The 21,072-nt window shown below is 37.9% G+C and overlaps 1 protein-coding gene and 1 pseudogene across 1 annotated transcript; both read right to left on the bottom strand.

Moving 5' to 3' along the window:
• Positions 1-323: 323 nt before the first annotated feature.
• LOC104988031 (olfactory receptor 6C2-like) lies at positions 324-1,436 on the bottom strand. The gene has a single exon (XM_010839165.1). It carries the CDS (start codon positions 1,434-1,436, stop codon positions 501-503), a length of 936 nt encoding a protein of 311 aa, XP_010837467.1. The 3' UTR covers positions 324-500.
• Positions 1,437-17,432: 15,996 nt separating this feature from the next.
• LOC104988138 overlaps positions 17,433-21,072 on the bottom strand; it is a 6,750-nt pseudogene continuing 3,110 nt past the window's right edge.

Raw genomic sequence — 21,072 nt, 5'->3', positions numbered from 1 at the left:
CTTAGTTGCTCCACGACATGTGGGTTCTTCCCAGACCAGGGATCTAACCTGTCTCTCCTGCATTGGCAGGCAGATTCTTTACCACTTGAGCCACCAGGGAAGGCCAACTTATTCTTCTTGATAGTGCATGCTAGATCAGGAAGGAATCCTAAGATAAATAATTTTGCTCCCAAAGAGCTGTAAAACTAGAGGAATGAATAGAAAAAAATCCATCTCATATTTTTATGGTTCAGCTATCAGGATGGTGAGGGGTTGTATAGATTCTGGAAATCTATATTCATTCCTACTTATGAAAGTAAGCCATAAGGAATGAAGGCCTATTAGAATTAAGGCCATAACACTTCTTTCAGGCCATGGTTCTCAGAGAAATAGAAAAGACATTTCAGTGATTAATCAGACTGTACCTTTAGTTCTGCTCTGTAGATCTGAATTAGAACACATAGTAAAAGATGAAATACTTATGTATATATATATTTACTTTATAAAATATTTTTAGTCACCTACTTTTTGGAAAGAAATGCCATTTTTTTAATAGAGTCCCTGAAGGCTTGTTTGACTTGCTTATTCCGTAGAGTATAAATGAAAGGGTTCATCAAAGGGATAATGGAAGTGTTGAGAAGGGCCACCACCTTATTAATGGCCACACCTTCCTTTGCTGGTTTGATATAGATAAAGATGCAACTCCCATAAGTGATGGAAACTACAATCATATGGGAAGAACAGGTAGAGAAAGCCTTTTTTCTTTGCTGAGCCGAAGGGAGTCTTAAAATAGTCTTGATGATGTATGTGTAAGACACAATTACACAGACTAGTGTGAGTATGAGGGTCAGCACTGCCATGATTAAAACAAGTTGCTCTATAAATTGAGTGTCTGAGCACACAATCTTTAGAAGAGGAGATGCATCACAGCCAAAATGGTCAATGAGATTGGAGTTACAGAAATCTAGCTGAACTCCCAGGCTAAGTGGTGGGAGTATGACAATTAACCCAATCAGCCAAGAGCAAAGGACCAGAATGGTGCAGACCTTTTCACTCATGATGGTGCTGTAGTGCAGGGGCTTGCAGATGGCCACGTAGCGGTCATAGGACATGGCAGTTAGAAGAAAAAATTCTGTTGCCCCAATGAGGATGACAAAAAATAACTGGATGGCACAAGCATTATAGGTCACTCGTTTGTCTCCAGTGGTCATGCTGTACAGGAATCGAGGAACACAGACAGTTGTAAAGATTATTTCTAAGATGGAGAAATTACGAAGGAAAAAGTACATGGGTGTTTTAAGGCGAGAGCTCACCAGAGTGACGAGGATAATGACTAGATTTCCAGCAACAGTGGAAGTGTAGGTGAGAAACAGAAACACTGAAAGAAAAACCTGTAGTCTTGGGTCGTCTGTTAATCCTAGTAGGATGAATGTTGTTATTGCAGAGTGATTTTTCATCACTATCTTCAGATACATAAGAAGTCTGTATTAATAGATTATAAGTGTTTAATCTGAGGAATAGAATATAAAAATAAATTTCAACAAGCTATGTAGAATAAAGTAGTGAATCAGGAAGCAGCTGCTGCTGCTGCTAAGTTGCTTCAGTCGTGTCTGACTCTATGCGACCCCATAGACGGCAGCCCACCAGGCTCCCCCGTCCCTGGGATTCTCCAGGCAAGAGTACTGGAGTGGGGTGCCATTGCCTTCTCTGAATTAGGCAGCAGATGCACATTTTAAAGCTTTTACTTGATCATCAATAATCATGATGTAGAAAAGTGATTGAATCATACTTCATTTCCCTGGACTCTACATTAAATTCATCTTCAGAATGTTCATGAAAAGCATTCATCTGAAATTTTATTTCCATTCTAGTTACAGGATCAATTTTAACATCTATGTCACAGTCCTCTGAAATTTTGGCAGCCACTGTGGTATCCCTAATCCTCAGTGTAGAATAGGATACTCACAAATGTTGAGTAATAGAAACAGATGCATACAAATTTTATCATCCTAATTGTTAGCACAACATGTCAATAAGTCATTATTTTACCTTATGGTAATAAAAAAGCCACCAGTGCCTTAGTTGTACTATTGTTCATGCTTTGCAAAAATTATCCTTTTCAAATAATTTCTTAATCTTGTTTTTACTATTTGAGTGACCTAGGAACAGTCTTGATGCTGAATCTGAAGCTCCAATACTTTGGCCACTTGATGTGAAGAACTGACTCATTGGAAAAGACCCTGATGCTGGGAACGATTGAGGCAGGAGGAAAAGGGGATGACAGAGGATGAGATGATTGGATGGCATCACTGACTTGATGGACATGTGTTTGAGCAATCTCCAGGAGTTGGTGATGGATAGGGAAGCCTGGCGTGCTGCAGTCCATGGGATCGTGGAGTCGGACATGACTGAGCGACTGAACTGACTGAACTGAGGAACAGTATGAGAGTTATCATTAAATTTCCTAAGTCCCATCCCCCTCTAGAATTTCTTCTTTGAGCCCCTTTCATAATAGATAATGTGCTGAAAGATTAGTTTGTGTCTCTCTTGTGTACCAGTTTTAACAGCATGCTTTTTTCCCCCTGAATTCCTGTTTCAACAGGAATTCCATCTGTTGTCTAACATTCCACCCATCCTAAGCCTTCACAGATCACTGACCAATGGGATGTTCTGATGATTTTCCAGAGAAACGGAATCCTGACCTTAGGCTTCCATGATGCTTATTGGGGTTCTATAGTTTATGCACAGATATTTAAGCTCCCCAAATCCTTCTGAGGCTATATCCTCCAAGATGCAGAAGAGTGAGAATATATCTTAGGGAAATAACTGCCTTCTTTGCCATGATTTCTTTCTCTGAGGACACATCTCATCCTTGAAATGTTACTTATCATTGCTACTACTCTCATGGCTTCAGGAAACCTCTTTGTTCTTAGTAGTCTGGCCCAAGGATAGACTCAGGCTCTGCAGCTATTCCCACAAAGAACAGGTATCATCAGGCATTAATATTAACAAAGACTAAACATGACACAGAGAATAAACAAAACCTGGCTATTAAGCGTGCATGTTCTTAAAAGCGGATAAAGAATCACAATCCATCCTTTTGTGTTTCCCTATGTGATGGCCTCCTGTGTTGTTTCATGTTAGAGAAGCCATCGTTTCACTGCCTACCAGGAAGCCCTTGTGCACTTTTCATTTCTCACATTTCCTATCTGTTCACCCACCGTGCCCAGTGAGGAGAGTGATAATGGACTTTTAAGAAGTGTCAGAGCTAGAATTTGGGCCAGTTAACATCAGATCCAAAGCTTAATTGTTTCTAGGAAATTGTAATTTTAGGATTTTTAGTGTCAATTCTAATAATAACACATTAATTAAAATATCAGCTTTTCAAATGTCTTGGTTGCAAACAGTATTTCCAGGGCATCTGGTTTACTTTAGTAAATGAATAGAAGAAATCTCCCCATAAGACACCATTTTTTTTTTTTTTTTTGTAACATGAATGTTTTTTTCATGTGATGTTTTAAGATATTACTCAGAAAATACCTTAAGTGTTGTTTCCCTCTAAGTTTAGAGAAGGCATTATGTCTTTTCTATTGAGGAGGATTGCTACAGCATGATAGGATTTTTAGACACCTTCACAGGAAAAGTCAGCTCACCTACTGTCATGGGATAAAGGGTTTGCCAGACTGTTGGAAACCTTTGAATAATGTGAGCCCATCAGATGGCTCTCTAAGGCTAAGACATGATGCTTTACTGAGTCACATATCTTCCCACTCATACTGCTAATGTTCATCTCCTCAGCTCCTTCTGCCTGCACAACCCAGGGCCTACATCCTTGTCAACACACTGACTCCCAGTTAATACCATATTACATATTGTGAAAATGTATAATTTAGTGTTCACAGTTCAGAGGAAATGGCGGAGTGAGATTTTTAGATAACTTCACATCATTGTTTGAATCATTGCTTGAAGAGGAAAATCATTAACATAAAGAAATTACATTTAATACTGGACTTTTAGGCTATGACTGTTTCACATCTTGCTATGAAGAATTATATAAAATTGATATTTTTCATTTTTCTCTTTAAAGATAACATTGCTTTTGTCCTTCACAATAAGATACACACATATTTATCTTCTACATTCCTCTAGAGGGCTTCCCAGGTGGCACTAGTGGTAAAGAGCCTGCCTACCAATGCAGGATATGAGAGAGATATGGGTTCGATCCTTGGATGGGGAAGATCCCCTAGAGAAGGGCATGGCAACCCACTCCAGTATTCTTGCCTGGAGAATCCCATGGACAGAGGAGTCTGGTGAGCAACAGTCCATGGTATTGCAAAGAGTTGTATACGATTGAAGCAACTTAGCAGCAACAGCAGCATTCCTCTAGAACTCATAGAATAGTATATGAAAGAAAGGAAGATTCCCTAGAAACACATCAGAGTCCAGCATTATTAATGTGTCTCCATTTGGTCTTACCCTTCTTACCTTAATTCTAATCACTTCCCAGAAAAATGCTCAAGAATTGTGTTCAGGTTTATTACCATGTTATACAGAAGAAAGTGGCAGCTCAGACTGCTTTTCAAATCCTCTCTGAACGTGAAGATACTTCCTGGACTCAGGTTATTCCATCAGAAAGATCTCACTGCCTTACCCAGGGACTTCTTTTAGAAAAACTTCCATGGTCCCATTTTTCAAACTTTTAGGTACATAAACAACAAACATTTCATACTTACTTTCTGGTAGTTCCCCATAACTTTTCAGAAAATTTAATGCAAAACTTCTTTTTGAGTCTGAGAAACACTAGATGCTAGTGGCTATAATTTTGAGTTAACTTTGACTTCCCCTTGAGCCCCACATTTTATTCCAGGTAAGAGTGTCTGCAAATGCAAGGCAATATGCAGTGACCTAGAGACCAGGACCTCTGCTTTTACCATCACCACGTGGAAAATGGAATCTGATGAGAGTTCTTATCTCTCATTAAAATGCTATTAAAACTTCTCTGAAGTCTGTGACTGAAAGAATGGACAAACAATGGCAAACAATTGCTAGCAACTCTCCCTGGCTGTAGAAGTGAAGATAGTCTGAGGTCTCTGTGCAAAGAAATGAATTACTGTATAAGTATTCATGAATAGAAATAGCATGTGCTTTACTGGTTTTATTTGTGTAAGTGCACAGGGAGCCATTAAGAGAACAAGCAGAAATGTCCTTGGTGACCTTACCTAAACTACTAATTAATCTACAGTGAAATTAACTTTAGCAAAAAGAAAAAAAATTACCCAGATCTTGTGGGGCAGTGTCCACAGAGATAAGAAATGCAACCATAACAGTCATCAGTTGCTGGAAAAAAGTCAGATGGTAATTTGACAATCTGATTCTCATCATGTTTGTTTTACATGGTCTAAATGCTGGGGATCCATGATGCTTTTTGTTACTGGATGTGTGTAATATATATTATATATATATATAATATATATATAATCTACTCAAGGAAGTCCTCCCTAGATTATTAGTTTTTAAGATGTCTTATTTCAGCAGTTAGGAGAATTAATATTTGCTTATTTCATTCTACTGATCATATAGTTCATCCACTGGTCCTATTTAAGGGTGAAGTGAAATGAAGTGAAAGTCACGCAGTTATGTCTGACTCTTTGTGACCCCATGGACTATATATATATAGGCCATGGAATTCTCTAGGCTAGAATATTGGAGTGGGTTGCCTTTCCATTCTCTAGGGGATCTTCCAAACTCAGGGATCAAACCCAGGTCTTCCACCTTGCAGGTGGATTCTTTACCAACTGAGCCACAGGGAAGCCTAAGAATACTGGAGCGGGTAGCCTATCCCTTGTCCAGCAGACTTCCCAACCCAGGAATCAAACTGGGGTCTCCTGCATTGCAGGCAGCTTCTTTACCAACTGAGCTACTGGGGAAGTCCAGAATAAACATTTAAAATTGATAGTACTATCACCTCCCTATGGACTGTAGCCCACCAGGCTCCTCAGTCCATGGGTTTCTCCATGCAAGAATACTGGAGTGGGTTGCCATAGCATTCTCTAGGGGATCTTCCACATCCAAGGATTGAACCCATGTCTCTTGCGTATCCTGCATTGGTAGGCGGGCTCTTTACCACTAGTGCCACTTGGGAAGCCAGTTAAATTAGTAGTCATATACTGAATAATCACACTCTAAACATGCTGGTACCTTGCTAAACCCAAAGGTGTCATTCTTCTTATCAAGAATGCAGGGTTTGGGTGTATGATGCTCAGTGTACACCACTGACCAAAGTCCAGAGATTGCTCACACTCTTCCACAGTGCTCAGCAGTGCCAGCTTTTCACAAAGTTCAGGAGTTGAGAACTGAAATGTCTGAGCTGGAGTCACATGTCACAGCCTGTGCTGGCTTAGAGGCTTCTCCTCATCCAAGATAAACAGTAAAAATCCCATCCACCCTCATAGAATCATAGCCAACACTTCCAATGTGGAAATATCTTCAGATCTTTTATGAATGTGGATCAGTTATTGAGAGAGGAGGGCAGGCCCTCAAAAGTAGCAATACTGGAGATTTTACTGAGCAGAGGGAAATGGGGACTGAGGTAGGAAAGGAGAGACCTAGGGAAGCAGGGATTTATAGACAGACAGGCTTGGAGAAATGGGATCAGGGGCACATTGACATGAGTCTCTGTCTGCACTTCCTGTTTTTTTAAATTGATCTATTTTTCTCTACTATTGCCAGTATAATTTTGTTATTTTTATCAGGAGTGTTTTTATTTATTTATTTTTAGTCTGGGTCCTCTGTATTTCCATTTAAATTTTAAAACAAGAAGTCAATTTGTAGAAAAATGATTTGCTAGGATTTTGATGGAGCTTGTTTTAAATCAATGGATCAACTTGAAAACAATTTACATTTTAGAGTATTGTCTTTCAACAATATACCTGTTCATTTAATTTCTCTTAATATTTTGCAGGTTTTTCTTTCAGGTACCTATGTGTCTGAGTGTTGGGCTGTGGGTTGTGATGGACTGGTCACCATGAGAGATCAGGAAGGCCTATTTAAGTGCTAGTCATGACTGCTCCTTCTCTGCTCAGATGCCACTTCATGTCTGGGCCACCTCTAGTCTCAAGGGAGCTGGTCCGTTGGTAGTGGCAGCCTACACTCTCCTGTGGAGCTGCACTGTGATGTAAGGGCGGGTGTGGAGAGCTCTCTTGGCTCAGGCTAGGGTGGGTGAAGGGTGGATGTGAGAAACCTGCCAGCCTCTGGTGGGTTCTCTCTGCTCTGCCTTGGTAGCAAGCAAGCACTGTGCACTTCTCCCAAGCTGAGTCCAGGCTTCCCACAGCCTTCCTATTTGTCTCATGGGCCCTCCCACTAGGCAAGGGGCTTGTCTTCCCTTGTCAGACCCCAGGGATAGGGAGCACAATGTGTGGCTCAAACTACTCACTTGCCAAGGAGGATCGCCGCCCATGTAATCTCCCCTCAGTTCCATCCCAGGGGCCCAGATCCCAACCCGATGGTCGTTTATCTTCCCTTCCCTCTGGATTCCTTGTGGCTCTTTCTTACAGCCTTGGTTGTCCAGGAATCTTTCCTCCTGTCTCTAGTTTTCAGTGAGGATTTCTCCACATGTATGTGTGATGTATTCATGAGAGAAGATGATTGCTGCATCCTCTTATTCTGCCACTGGATCCAATCCCCTGCAGCAAGTAAATTTTCTGAGTGCAAGGAGAGAGAGTAGAGAAATAAGGAATAGTTAATAAATAATAAGAGTTGATCCATTAAAGATGGATCCATAAATTTTAATATCCATACAGTGTGTTATACAGATAAAGGAGAAGAGGTGGAAAGAAAAACTTGAAATTATAGAGAAAAAATTTTCCTTGTGGTCAATAAGCTTTTAATCACCAAGTGAATATCAAGATTGAAATAAAAGGAAATATGGACAGTTTCCTCCACTGGAAATTCCTCTGGTGTGCCACAGGAGTCACCCCCCACTGACTTGGAGAGGCAAGGATGAATCCAGCCAATGGGAATTCCACAGCAGGGCCCAGGACCCACCCATACTGTCCATGGAGGACTGGACAGTTCCTGATAATTACAATTCCATCACTGGGCCTCAGGACTTGCCCCTGCTGACTTGGAAGGCCTGGTGGGTTAGAGGACTTGCCCCCTCTGACCTGGAAAGGTACAGACAGATCTGGTCACTAGCAATTCTGCAAGGGGGTCCCAGAACTCCCCTGCTGACCTGGAAGGGTGTGGACAGATTCTGCTACTGAGAATTCTGCCAGTGGGACCCAGGACCAATTCTTGCTGTTCTGGGATGGTTCAGATAGCTTCCACAACTGGGAAATCCATCAGTGGGTGTTGGAACCCACTGGACTGGCCCAGGAAAGTGTGGATGGCTCTCCCTACTAGGAAATTCACTAGGGGGTGCTGGGACTTGTCCCATTGTCCTGGGAGGGTGTGGATATCTCCCCCTGCCCCCACTAAGAAATCTGTCAGCAGGAGCGAGGAGTTGCTCCACTATCCGGAGAGTGGGCAGAAACCTCCCATTACCAGGAAATTTGTGAGTGGGTACCAGGACCCACCGCCATGTTCTGAGAGGGCACAAATAACTCCTCCCAAGTAGGAAATTTGCCCAAAGCAGTGGCTGAAACCAGAGCTGAGCCCCAGGGGCTATGTGGCTGATGAAGAAGAGCCAAAATCTCTCCTTGTGGCTGCATGAACTGCCAACTTACACCTCTACAGATAGCTTTCTAAATTCAGCACCTGTGAAACATCCAAAAAGACAGCAAGTGCTGTTGTAGCAGAAATGGGTCTGTCTTTAGTAGCTGTTTGCTCTGTGGGTACGTACACATGAGATTAGGGATGGACTAGATAGAGTTCGTGGAGAAGGCAATGGCAACCCACTCCAGTACAAGAGTCCCTGGAGAGTCCCATGGGCGGAGGAGCCTGGTGGGCTGCAGTCCATGGGGTCGCTAAGAGTTGGACACGACTGCGTGACTTCACTTTCCCTTTTCACTTTCATGCATTGGAGGAGGAAATGGCAACCCACTCCAGTTATCTTGCCTGGAGAATCCCAGGGACAGGGAAGTCTGGTGGGCTGCTGTCTATGGGGTCACACAGAGTTGGACACAACTGAAGCAACTTAGCAGCAGCAGCAGCAGCAGCAGCAACAGATAGAGTTCGAGCTGACTTCATATCTCCCACAGTAGGTCTAGGCACATGACTACTGCAGTGCTGGGATCTGACATCAGTGGACCTGTACTGGTGGCCCGGTGAAAACAATGCCTGAGAATTATGAGGCCAGTTCCTGGCATATCCACAGTAAAGGCAGGACCAAGAGCAGTGCCAACAACACTATAATTTGTGAGCCCATACAACATGTAAAAGGGACTACAACAGAACACATTCACATGAAAATAGCTCTGAATGAGAAAACTCAATGTTTTTACTCCCAGTGTGAGTGCTCCAATTCCACCTGGTAGGAAATTGTGATTCTGATCTGATCACACCACAGATCAAAATCATAGTTAAGAAATAGATCTGGGAACTTCTACTCCAAAAACTAGGAAGTAGACCTGCTTCTGACAGGGCAATGAAATCCGCAGAGCAAAGGGGAGGTCCTATTCAACATCCAGGGCAGGCTCTGATCACCAATCAATCTCCCTATCAAGGGGATAATGGCACAAACCTCTAGACTAACCTTACCCACCAGAGGGCAGACTCCAGAAGCAAGAGAACTGAGGATCCTACAGTCTACGGAAAGGAGACCACAAAGACAGTAAGTTTGACAAAATGAGATGACAAAGATGTATGTTGCAGATAAAGAAGAAAGGTAAAAACCTATAAGAACAACTAAATGAAGAGGAGATAAGTAATCTATCTGAAAAAGAATTCAGAGTAATGACAGTAAAGCTGATCCAGGATCTCAGAAACAGAATGGAGGCATGGATAGAAAAAATACAAGAGAAGTTTAACAAAGACCTGGAAGAACTAAAGGACAAATAAACAGAGATAAACAAGGCAATAACTGAAATGAAAGATATACTAGAAGGAATCATTAAATAAATGAAGTAGAAGAATGCATTAGTGACCTGGAAGACAGAATGGTGGACATCTCTGCCACATAACTGAGTAAAAAGTGAAAAAAAAATGAAAAGTGAAAGTTACTCAGTTGTGTCTGACCTTTTGTCACCCCATGGACTATATAGTCCATGGGATTCTCCAGGGCATAATACTGGAGTGGGTAACCTTCCCCTTCTCCAGGGGCTAGAACTTAGGTCTCCTGCATTGCAGGTGTATTCTTTACCAGTTGAGCCACAGGGAAGCCCAAGAATACTGGAGTGGGTAGCCTATCCCTTCTCCAGCAGATCTTCCTGACTGAGGAATGAACCAGGGTCTCTTGCATTGCAGGCAGATTCTTTACCAACTGAGCTATCAGGGAAGCCCAACAGAGTAAAGAAAAAAGAATGAAAAGAAATGAGGACAGTCTCAGAGGCTTCTGGGACAACATTAAACATACCGACATTTGAATCATAGGGGCTTGAGAAGAAGAGAAAGTGCGTGAGAAAATATTTGAAGAGATCATAGTTGAAAACTTCTGTAATGTGGAAAGGAAAGGAAAGGACCCACCCAAGTCCAGGAAGTGCCGAGAGTCCCATACAGGATAACGTGAACGTGAACGTGAATGTGAACGTGAACGTGAAGTCGCTCAGTCGTGTCCAACTCTTTACGACCCCATGGACTGTAGCCTACCAGGCTCCTCTGCCTATGGGGTTTTCCAGGCAATAGTACTAGAGTGGCTTGCCATTTCCCTCTCCAAGGGATCTTCCCAACCCAGGGATCAAACCCGGGTCTTCCGCTTTACCGTCTGAGTCACCAGGGAAGTCCATACAGGATAATTCCAAGGAGAAACATACCAAGACACATATTAATGAAACTAACAAAGATTAAATACAAAGAAAAAAAATTAAAACCAACAAGGGAAAAGAAACAAATAACATACAAGGGAATCCCCATAAGGTTGTCAGTTTATTTTTCAGCAGAAACTCTGCAAGTCAGAAATAAGGTTCAAGATATATTTAAAGAGATGAAAAAGAAGAAAAACCACAACCAAGAATATTCTGCCTAGCAAGGCTCTCATTCAAATCTGACAGAGAAATCAAAAGCTTTACAGACAAGCATAAGTTAAGAGAAGTCAGAACCACCAAAGCTATTTTACGCAAATTGATAAAGGAACTTTCCTAGGCAAGAAACACAAAAGAAGAGAACAAAAGAGGAAGGGAAGAACAAAGGCCTACAAAGCCAAACCCAAATAATTAAGACGATGGCAAGAGGAAGATACATGTAGATAATTACCTTAAATGTAAATGAATTAAATACTGCAACCAAAGACTTAGACTGGCTGAATGGGTACAAAAGCAAGGACTGTATATATACTGTCTACAAGAGACCCAGTGAAGACATAGTGACACGTGCAGACTGAAGTGAATGGTAGAAAAAGATGTTCCTTGCAAATGGAAATCAAAAGAAAGTTGGAGTAGCAATACTCATAACATAAAAAAAATAGACTTTAAAATAAAGACTGTTATAAGGGACAAGAAAGAACACTACACAGTGATCAAGGGATCAGTGCAAGAAGAAAACATAACAATTATAAATATTTATGCACCCAACATAGGAACAATTCAATACATAAGGCAAAATGCTAACAGCCATAAAAGGGGAAATCAACAGTAGCACAATAATAGTGGGGAACTTTAACACCCCACTTATACCAATAGAGAGATCATCCAGACAGAAAATTAATAAGGAAACACAAGCCTTAAATGACATATTAAACCAGAGAGAATTAATTGATATTTATAGAACATTCTATCCAAAGGTAGCAGATTACACTTTCTTCTTAAGTGCACATGGAATATTCTCCAGGATAGACCACATCTTGAGTCACAAATCAAGCTTTGGTAAATTTAAGAAAATTGAAATCACATCGAGCATCTTTTCTGACCACAATGTTATGAGATTAGAAATAAATTATGACAAAAAATTATAAAAAACACAAACACATGGAGGCTATCTGGATGTGAGAGTTGGACTATAATGAAAGCTGAGCACCGAAGAATTGATACTTTTGAACTGTGGTGTTGGGGAAGACTCTTGAGAGTCCCCTGGACTGCAAGGAGATCCAACCAGTCCATCCTAAAGGAGTATCAGTCCTGGGTATTCATTGGAAGGACTGATGTTGAAGCTGAAACTCTAATACTTTGGCCACATGATGTGAAGAGCTGACTCATCTGAAAAAACCCTGATGCTGGGAGAGATTGAAGGCAGGAGAACGGGACAACAGAGGATAAGATGGTTGGATGGCATCACTGACTCGATGGACATGAGTTTGGGTAAACTCCAGGAGCTGGTGATGGACTGGGAGGCCTGGCATGCTGCGGTTCATGGGGTCGCAAAGAGTCAGACACAACTGAGCGACTGAACTGAACTGAACTGAAACAATAGGATACTAAATAACCAACGAATCACTGAAGACATCAAAGAGGAAATTAAAAATACCTAGATAAATGACAATGAATGCAGTAGTCTAAAACCTATGTGATGCAACCAAAGCAGTTCTAAGAGGAAAGTTTATAGCAATATAATCTCACCTCAAAAAACAAGAAAAATCTCAAATAAAAAACCTAACCTTATGTCAAAAGTAACTAGAGAAAAAAGAAAAAACAAAACCCAAAGCTAGTAGAAGGAAAGAAATTGCTTTCCTTAAGTAATTGCTAGTTTTTATAAACTATACACAAATTTTGTTTTATTTGTGATTACCCTCAGTAAATTTTTTGGTTTTGTTTATGCTTTGCCATGTTCTTTTTTATGATTTTTAATAAATATATATAAAATTTACCATCTCAACTACTTAGAAGGTACAATTCAGTGGTATTAAGTACATTCCTTTCATTGTGTATTTCTCTTAATACAATAACACATGTATCTAAGCCTGATATTATAAAATATAGTAATTACTATTTATTTTAAATTATAAAGTACTTTCTAGTTGTTATCTAAAATTTCCATTTATTCTAAAATTAAATTAGCAAAAGTAGAAAAGTTAGGCCCAAGTATAACAACCAATCATAATAGTTAGGCTACAATTTTCCAGAAATTTTCTATATAAATATATTCATATTAATTGGTATATTTCAAAATGTGAAACTGTCTTTATGAGTTGTTTTCTGAAATATTTTATATTTAAAAATTTAAAATAATCTTTTGATCTCAATAGTCATAAATTAAAATAATCATTTGGGGAATTATGTAATGTTTCCTTTAGAGCATTCCATTATAGTTTGAAATCAAGTCTAACAAATGAAACTTCATGACTCCTAAAAAATTTTCTTCCATTAAAAAGTGACTACCTCATGCTGATATGGTATTATATAATTTTGCAAAATTTAGAAAATGAATTTATATAGTTTCTTTCAAAGCAAACTATAAGCTGTGATGCAAAATGCAGTTTTTACAAATATCTTTGTCTATTTACTATATTCCCTAGAAATAAGCATTATTGTTATTCCTTTTGCATATACTCACAACTTACTCTTATGTGTTGCAAATATTTTCCCCACTATTTTATTCATCTTTAATTTAATGAATTTTTTTTTTGAAATAGAATCTCATGTTAGAGGTCAGAAAAATTTATATGTTTCTGATTAATTCATTTTTTCTATATATTCCTCACACTTTGTAGTTTTGAAATGAGATGCTCTTATATTTTTCAAATTATTTTTGTTTAATAATAAAGTTAAATATTTTAGTTTTGACTCTCATAGTTTTCTTTCAAACTTGCTTGTTCTGTTCAATATCTTCTGAGGAGGATTTACCTATGGTTTTGTATTATGTGTGGTTACTCTGAATATATATTTTGTTTATACTATCTCATTTTATTTTTTAAAACTTTGATAAAAATATATAAAATTTACCATCTCAGCTCCTTTAAGGGTACAGTTCAGCTTTCCTTGTAAACTTCCCTGGTAAACTTGCTAAAAAAAAAATGGTAAATAATCTGGTGGTAAAGAATCTGCCTGCAACGCAGGAATCCCTGGGTCTCTACGGAAGATCCCCTGGAGAAGGGAATGGCAACCCATTCCAGTATTCTTGCCTGGAGAATCCCATGGACAGAGGAGCCTGGTGTGCTACAGTCCATGTGGTCACAAAGAGTTGGACACAACTGAGTGACTAACACTCACTTTTCGGCAGTATTAAGAACATTTCTTTTCTGTGCTTTCCCTTAATATTCTAACATTCACAATCGGTGTTGTGTTTATCTTGTAATACCCGGGAATAGTTGATATATAGACCATACTTCCTAACAATGCTAGTAACTCAGCCTGATTTTTGTCTTTCTTTTTCTTGTTTTGTACTAGTTCCCAGGATACTCTTGACTAGTATCTTATGCTGAATGGCAATACTTATCTTTTATTATCAACATTAGATGAGATTCAAGTACTGTTACTCATTTATTACACCCCACTACTGTTACTCTGCAGGTATTTTCCTCTCTAGGTTAATGCATTTTTCTTTCTTGCTAGGTTATACCATTTAGGATTTCTATTAGTTATAGTAAAAGCTAAAATTTTGAGTCCTTTTATTTCCTAAATTGCATTGATTTAGTCTCATACTTAAATGGTTCCTATCTCATATACATAATTTCTAACCTAGAGGGGGAGGATGGGGAGGGAGGTGGGAGGTTCAAAAGGGAGGGGATATATGGGTCCCTATGGCTGATTCATGTTGGGGTTTGACAGAAAACAGAAAAATTCTGTAAAGCAATTATCCTTTAATAAAAAATAAATTAATTAAAAAAGAAATAGTTTTCTGAGACCAACTTCATCTTCTTATATGAAGAATTCCAGCAATATGTTGATATTAATACAATACAGTACATTGATAGGCTATCATTCTTAAGCACTGCTTGGAGTTTTATACTATTCTTTTCTAAATCAAGTTTTATTGGAGTGTAGTAGTTTTACAATGCTGTTAGTTTCTACTGTACAGCAAAATGAATCTGCTTTACCTATACATATAACCCCTCCCTTTTTTGAACTTCCTTCCCATTCAGCTCACCACAGTGTATTAAGTAGAGGTTTCTGTGCTATATAGTGGATTCTCATTAGTTATCTGTTTTATGCATTATATGTATATATGTTAATCCCAATCTCCCAATTCATCCTAATACTCTTTCCCCCCATGGTATCCATACGGTTGCTCTCTACATCTGTGTCTCTATTTCTGCTTTGTAAATAAGTTCATCTGTGTGATATTTCTAGATTCCACATGTAAGTGATATTATATATTTGTTTTTCTTTTTATGACTTAACTTCACTCTGTATGACAGTCTCTATATCTATACATAATTCTACTAATGGCACTATTTTTTTCCTTTAGATAGGTGAATCATAGTCCATTGTATATATATAGCACATCTTAATTATCCATTCTTATGTTGAAGGATATTTATATTCCTTCCATGTCCAAGGTGCTGTAAATTGTGCGGCAAAGAACATTCAGGTGCAATGCTCCAGTTCCAGCTCCCAGCCTCTGTGAGAGCTGGTGAACATTGATTCTAGTCTGGGGTATATAGGGTTGTGGCACCAATGTCTGTGTGGTTCTCACTCTATCCAGTCTGACACAGATCTGCTGGTTAACCCTCCTCTGACAGCCTCAAATGCTTCCTTTCTGTCTCAACCAAATTCTTCAACAGTGAGGGGCCTTCCTCAGATGTGGGAATCTCTCTCCTGGTTCAGCTCCCCCACCCCGGGGTGCAGGCCCAGTCCTTCTTTCCCTCCTTTTCCTTCTACCTTCTGTTATTTTATTCTACTTAGTTATTCTTGGATCCATACAGTCCTTTCCAATGACCAAGGTCTTCTGGTAGTGTTCAGCCAGTGTTGTGAGAGAATTGTTCCATCTGTGGATGTACTCCTGATGCATCCATGGAGAGAGATGCACTCCATGTCCATCCATTTCTCCACCATCTTGGAATGCTGAGAAATATTTTTCCTTATTCTCAGATACTCCTCTAAACCAATTCAAATTCCAAAGAAAAATCTAGGTAATTGCACTGTAAAAGAAAGCAAGAGAACTCAAAAGGCATGTAATTATATATATATTATATGGAGCCAATCTTCTCCTGGCTTTTAGATAAAATTCAATAACTTATCTCTTGCAGACTCTGTAAATTTGATCTCTAGAATTCATTTGATTTTTGCTTCAATAAGTTACAAACATCACTTTTTTTTTCATTGCTATACCACTTTATTTTATTTTTTAAAATTTAATTTAATTTAATTATTATTATTATTATTTTTACTTTACAATATTGTATTGGTTTTGCCATACATCAATATGCATCTGCCACGGGTGTACACATCACTTTTTATCTTAGGGAATTTATACTATATTTTCTTTCCCACATTTCTTTTGTTCAAAGTATAGCAATACTGTACATAGAATCAACTTGATTAGCAGAAAGAAAAGACTAGTGACTCCACTGACCTTTCTGAGATTTAGTTTGTATCAGTAGCATGACCAGTAACAGTACCAAAGGCTCAGTTGGAAATAGAAACTAGAATAGAATAGTAAACTGCAATTTGCCATTGTATAGAATAATAATTATTGAACTCAAATAAGGAATGTTTTAGATAGTGAAAGCAGCTTTATTCAAGCAGGAAAATTCTATGGAAGACATAAACTGTACTTCGGTTTTGAAGTAAGACAATGCAGCAAATTCTTACATTATAATTCAACTCATAGGTATAGGTAGACAATATCTCTCAGAAACTCAAAATTTAGCAGTGTAATTAAAAATATTTTCATTTGGGGTCATATAAAATACGACTATTTTCTTATGCATCACATAAAGAATAATCAAAATGTATTATCTTACTCTGTGAAAACATATTTTGTAAAATAATTATAAATTATATCTTACTTTATAATTTATACAATCTGTTCACACATTAAAAATTATGACACTTATGAAACTATATTCTCAGGAGCATAATACTATATCTATTATAATTGAACTATTTTTTAACTAAATAATTGATTTCATCATTTCTTTCAAGTAGTCAGTTTTGTTCAAAAACTATAACTACAGCTCCATACATTTTATTAACATGCCAAGTCCTGAAAATTTATCTAACACATAGCTCATAGAAAGCCTTATTGAAAACATTTGTTTCTTACAATGTGATCTGTGAAAAATATCACATTTAAAATACTGCATTCCTGAAATTGATAAACGAACAGATTTGTAGAGCAGAAATTCTAGCAGGAAATGATAGCTTGGAAGGAGGCCCTAAGTTGGCTGAAATTGCTATATAACCTAAAAATATAGACAGAATAAGACAAACTAGACCAAGATTAAAAGGAAAACATTTTTTTCCTTTATACATTTTAGAATTTTCTCATTTGTTTGAAGTAAACCAAACCATCTGGGCCATATTTTTAAAGGCATGTTTCACTAGCTGGTTTCTTAGGGTATAAATGAAGGGATTCAGCAAAGGGGCAACTGAGGTACTGAGCACAGCTACTCCTTTGTTTAAGGTCACTCTGTCATTGGCTGGTGCTTTTATGTACATGAAGATGCAGCTTCCATAAGAAATGGAAACTACAATCATGTGGGAATAACAGGTAGAAAAGGCTTTGGTCCTTTGTTGGACAGAAAGGAATTTGAGAATTTTCTTGATGATATAAGCATAGGAGAGAATCACTAACATCAGTGTGGCTATCAGTGTCACCATAGCCAAGAGAAAAGACATGAGCTCTAGGAAATGTGTATCTGAACAAGAGATCTGTAGGATGGGAGAAGAATCACAAATAAAATGATCAATGACATTGGAATCACAGAATTCCAACTTGAGTCCTAAGATCAATGGAGGAAAGATCATCAGGAATCCAGTTGCCCAAGAGCTGAGTACAAGTTGGTGGCAAACTCTATTGCTCATGAGAGTGGTGTAATGGAGGGGTTTACATATGGCCACATAATGGTCATTAAGACATAGCAGGTAGAATGTAAAATTCAGTGATTCCCAGAAAAAAAAAAACAAAACAAAACTGAGTCATACAACTCATATAGGAAATAGTTCTGTCCTTGTGACAAGGCTCACCAAGAACCTTGGAATGCAAACAGTTGTGAATGAAATTTCTAAAGAGGAGAAATTGTGTAGAAAGAAATACATCGGTGTCTTAAGGTGGGAATCTAGCAGAGTGAGAAGGATAATGGTTAAGTTTCCTGTCACACTGAACACATATTTGAAAAAATAGAAAGAGAAAAACTACAATCTGGAATACAGGGTCATCTGTCAGACCCAAAAGAATGAACTCTGCATTGAGTGGTTCCCCATTTTTCTCATAGGGGTTTTATCAAACCTAGAGAAAAAGAGCTTAAAAAAATTAATAGGATTGGATGTGAGAGTCAATAAGAAAAAAAAAAAAGATGAGAGAGAAGCTAACATGAAATTTATGCCAACAATATGCTAAGCACCGTGTTTGGGAATGTACATAAATTTTCTTGTTAATATCTGCAAACCCCTCTATGAGTAGAGTATTACTACCCCCACTTTTTAGAGAAAGAAATTGAGGCTTAAAATTTTTTTCTGAGGTACATATCTATATCTCAGCTTTTTAATAGAAATATGTTGAATCTTTAGTGAAGATAAATATTATAAAGACACAACAGATAAAATCCTTCTGAATCCCTTGGGTGAGATCTAAGCATTTATATTTCTACAAAGTTTAAAGTTCATAGGCAATGAAGATGTACTGTGTTGGTAATTCAGTGGGATGTTGAACCCAAAGCCTTTTACATTCAACACCTTTGCTACTTTCAACTTTATCATAATGAATATCCACTACAAGGTCTTAGTCTTAAATGCATGAATAAATTTAGAGTGTTTGTGAATTCACTTAAAATCTATGGAAATTATTTATGAAGAGGGCATATATAGTTTTTTTTTTTTTAATCTTCTGCATGTCTTCTTAGCCTCCTTGTAGATAAGATGTAGTACTTCCATACGAAGTTTACCATTTACATGATTCCTAACAGATAAAATTACTGTAAAACTTTCAATTGATGGTAATAATGCTTTTTCTCAACATGTCCAAATAGTCAGCTTTCTTTTAAAATCTATCATATATTGTATCTAAAATTTCTTACCATTCTATGTTTCCTTTCCTTTCTTTAGTTTCTATGTCAGAATTTAAGCCTGTATAGTACAATTATGTGTTGCTTCCTTAATAGCTGTCTCTTAGGGTGATTTAAAAAGATAAACTCTGGTTCTTTGAGAGGATAAATAAAATTGACAAACCATTATCCAAACTCAACAAGAAACAAAGGGAGAAAAATCAATAAAAATAGAAATTAAAATGGAGAGATCACAACAGACAACAAAGGATCATAAGCGACTACTACCAGCAATTATATGCCAATAAAATGGACACCTTAGAAGACATGGACAAATTCTTAGAAAAATACAGCTTCCAAAACTGAACCATGAAGAAATAGAAAATCTTAACAGACCATCACAAGCACGGAAATTGAAACTGTAATCAGAAATCTTCCAGCAAACAAAAGCCCAGGTCCAGATGGCTTCTGAATTATACCAAAAATTTAGAGAAGAGCTGACACCAATCCTACTCAATCACTTCCAGAAAATAGCAGAGGAAGGTAAACTTCCAAACTCATTCTATGAGGCCACCATCACCCTAATACCAAAACCTGACAAAGATGCCACAAGAAAAGAAAACTACAGGCCAACATCACTGATGAACATAGATGCAAAAATCCTTAACAAAATTCTAGCAATCAGAATCCAACAACACATTAGAAAGATCATACACCATGACCAAGTGGGCTTTATCCCAGGGATGCGAGGATTCTTCAATATCTGCAAATCAATGTAATACACTACATTAACAAACTGAAAAATAAAAGCCATATGATTATCTCAATAGATGCAGAGAAAGCCTTTGACAAAATTCAACATCCATTTATGATAAAAACTCTCCAGAAAGCAGGAATAGAAGGAACATACCTTATCATAATAAAAGCTATATATGACAAACCCACAGCAAACATTATCCTCAATGGTGAAAAGTTGAAAGCATTTCCCCTAAAGTCAGGAACAAGGCAAGGGTGCCCACTTTCACCACTACTATTCAACATAGTTTTGGAAGCTTTGGCCACAGCTTTCAGAGCAGAAAAAGAAATAAAAGGAATCCAAACAGGAAAAGAAGTAAAACTCTCACTTTTTGCACATGACATCATCCTTTACATAGAAAACCCTAAGGACTCCACCAGAAAATTACTAGAGCTAATTAATGAATATAGTAAAGTTGCAGGATATAAGATCAACACACAGAAATCCCTTGCATTCCTATACACTAATAATGAGAAAATAGAAAGAGAAATTAGGGAAACAATTCCATTCACCATTGCAATGAAGAGAATAAAATACTTAGGAATATACCTACTTAAAGAAACAAAAGACCTATATGTAGAAAATTATAAAACACTGGTGAAAGAAATCAAAGAGGACACTAATAGATGGAGAAATATACCATGTTCATGGATTGGAAGAATCAATATAGTGAAAATGAGTATGTTATCCAAAGCAATCTATAGATTCAATGCAATCCCTGTCAAGCTACCAACGGTATTTTTCACAAGCTAGGACAAATAATTCCACAATTTGTATGGAAATACAAAAAACCTCGAATAGTTAAAGCAATCTTGAGAAAGAAGAATGGAACTGGAGGAATCAACCTGCCTGACTTCAGGCTCTACTACAAAGCCACAGTCATCAAAACAGTTTGTTACTGGCAGAAAGACAGAAATATAGATCAGTGGAGCAAAATAGAAAGCCCAGAGATAAATCCACGCACCTATGGACACCTTATCTTTGACAAAGGAGGCAAGGATATACAATGGAGAAAAGACAATCTCTTTAACAAGTGGTGCTGGGAAAACTGGTCAACCACTTGTAAAAGAATGAAACTAGAACACTTTCTAACACCATACACAAAAATAAACTCAAAATGGATTAA

Source organism: Bison bison, unplaced genomic scaffold (assembly GCF_000754665.1).
Source record: "Bison bison bison isolate TAMUID 2011002044 unplaced genomic scaffold, Bison_UMD1.0 scf7180017864115, whole genome shotgun sequence".
In the NCBI taxonomy this organism is placed as follows: domain Eukaryota; kingdom Metazoa; phylum Chordata; class Mammalia; order Artiodactyla; family Bovidae; genus Bison; species Bison bison.
The sequence above is the reverse complement of the archived record's forward strand: the minus strand, read 5'-3'. Positions and strand labels throughout refer to the sequence as shown.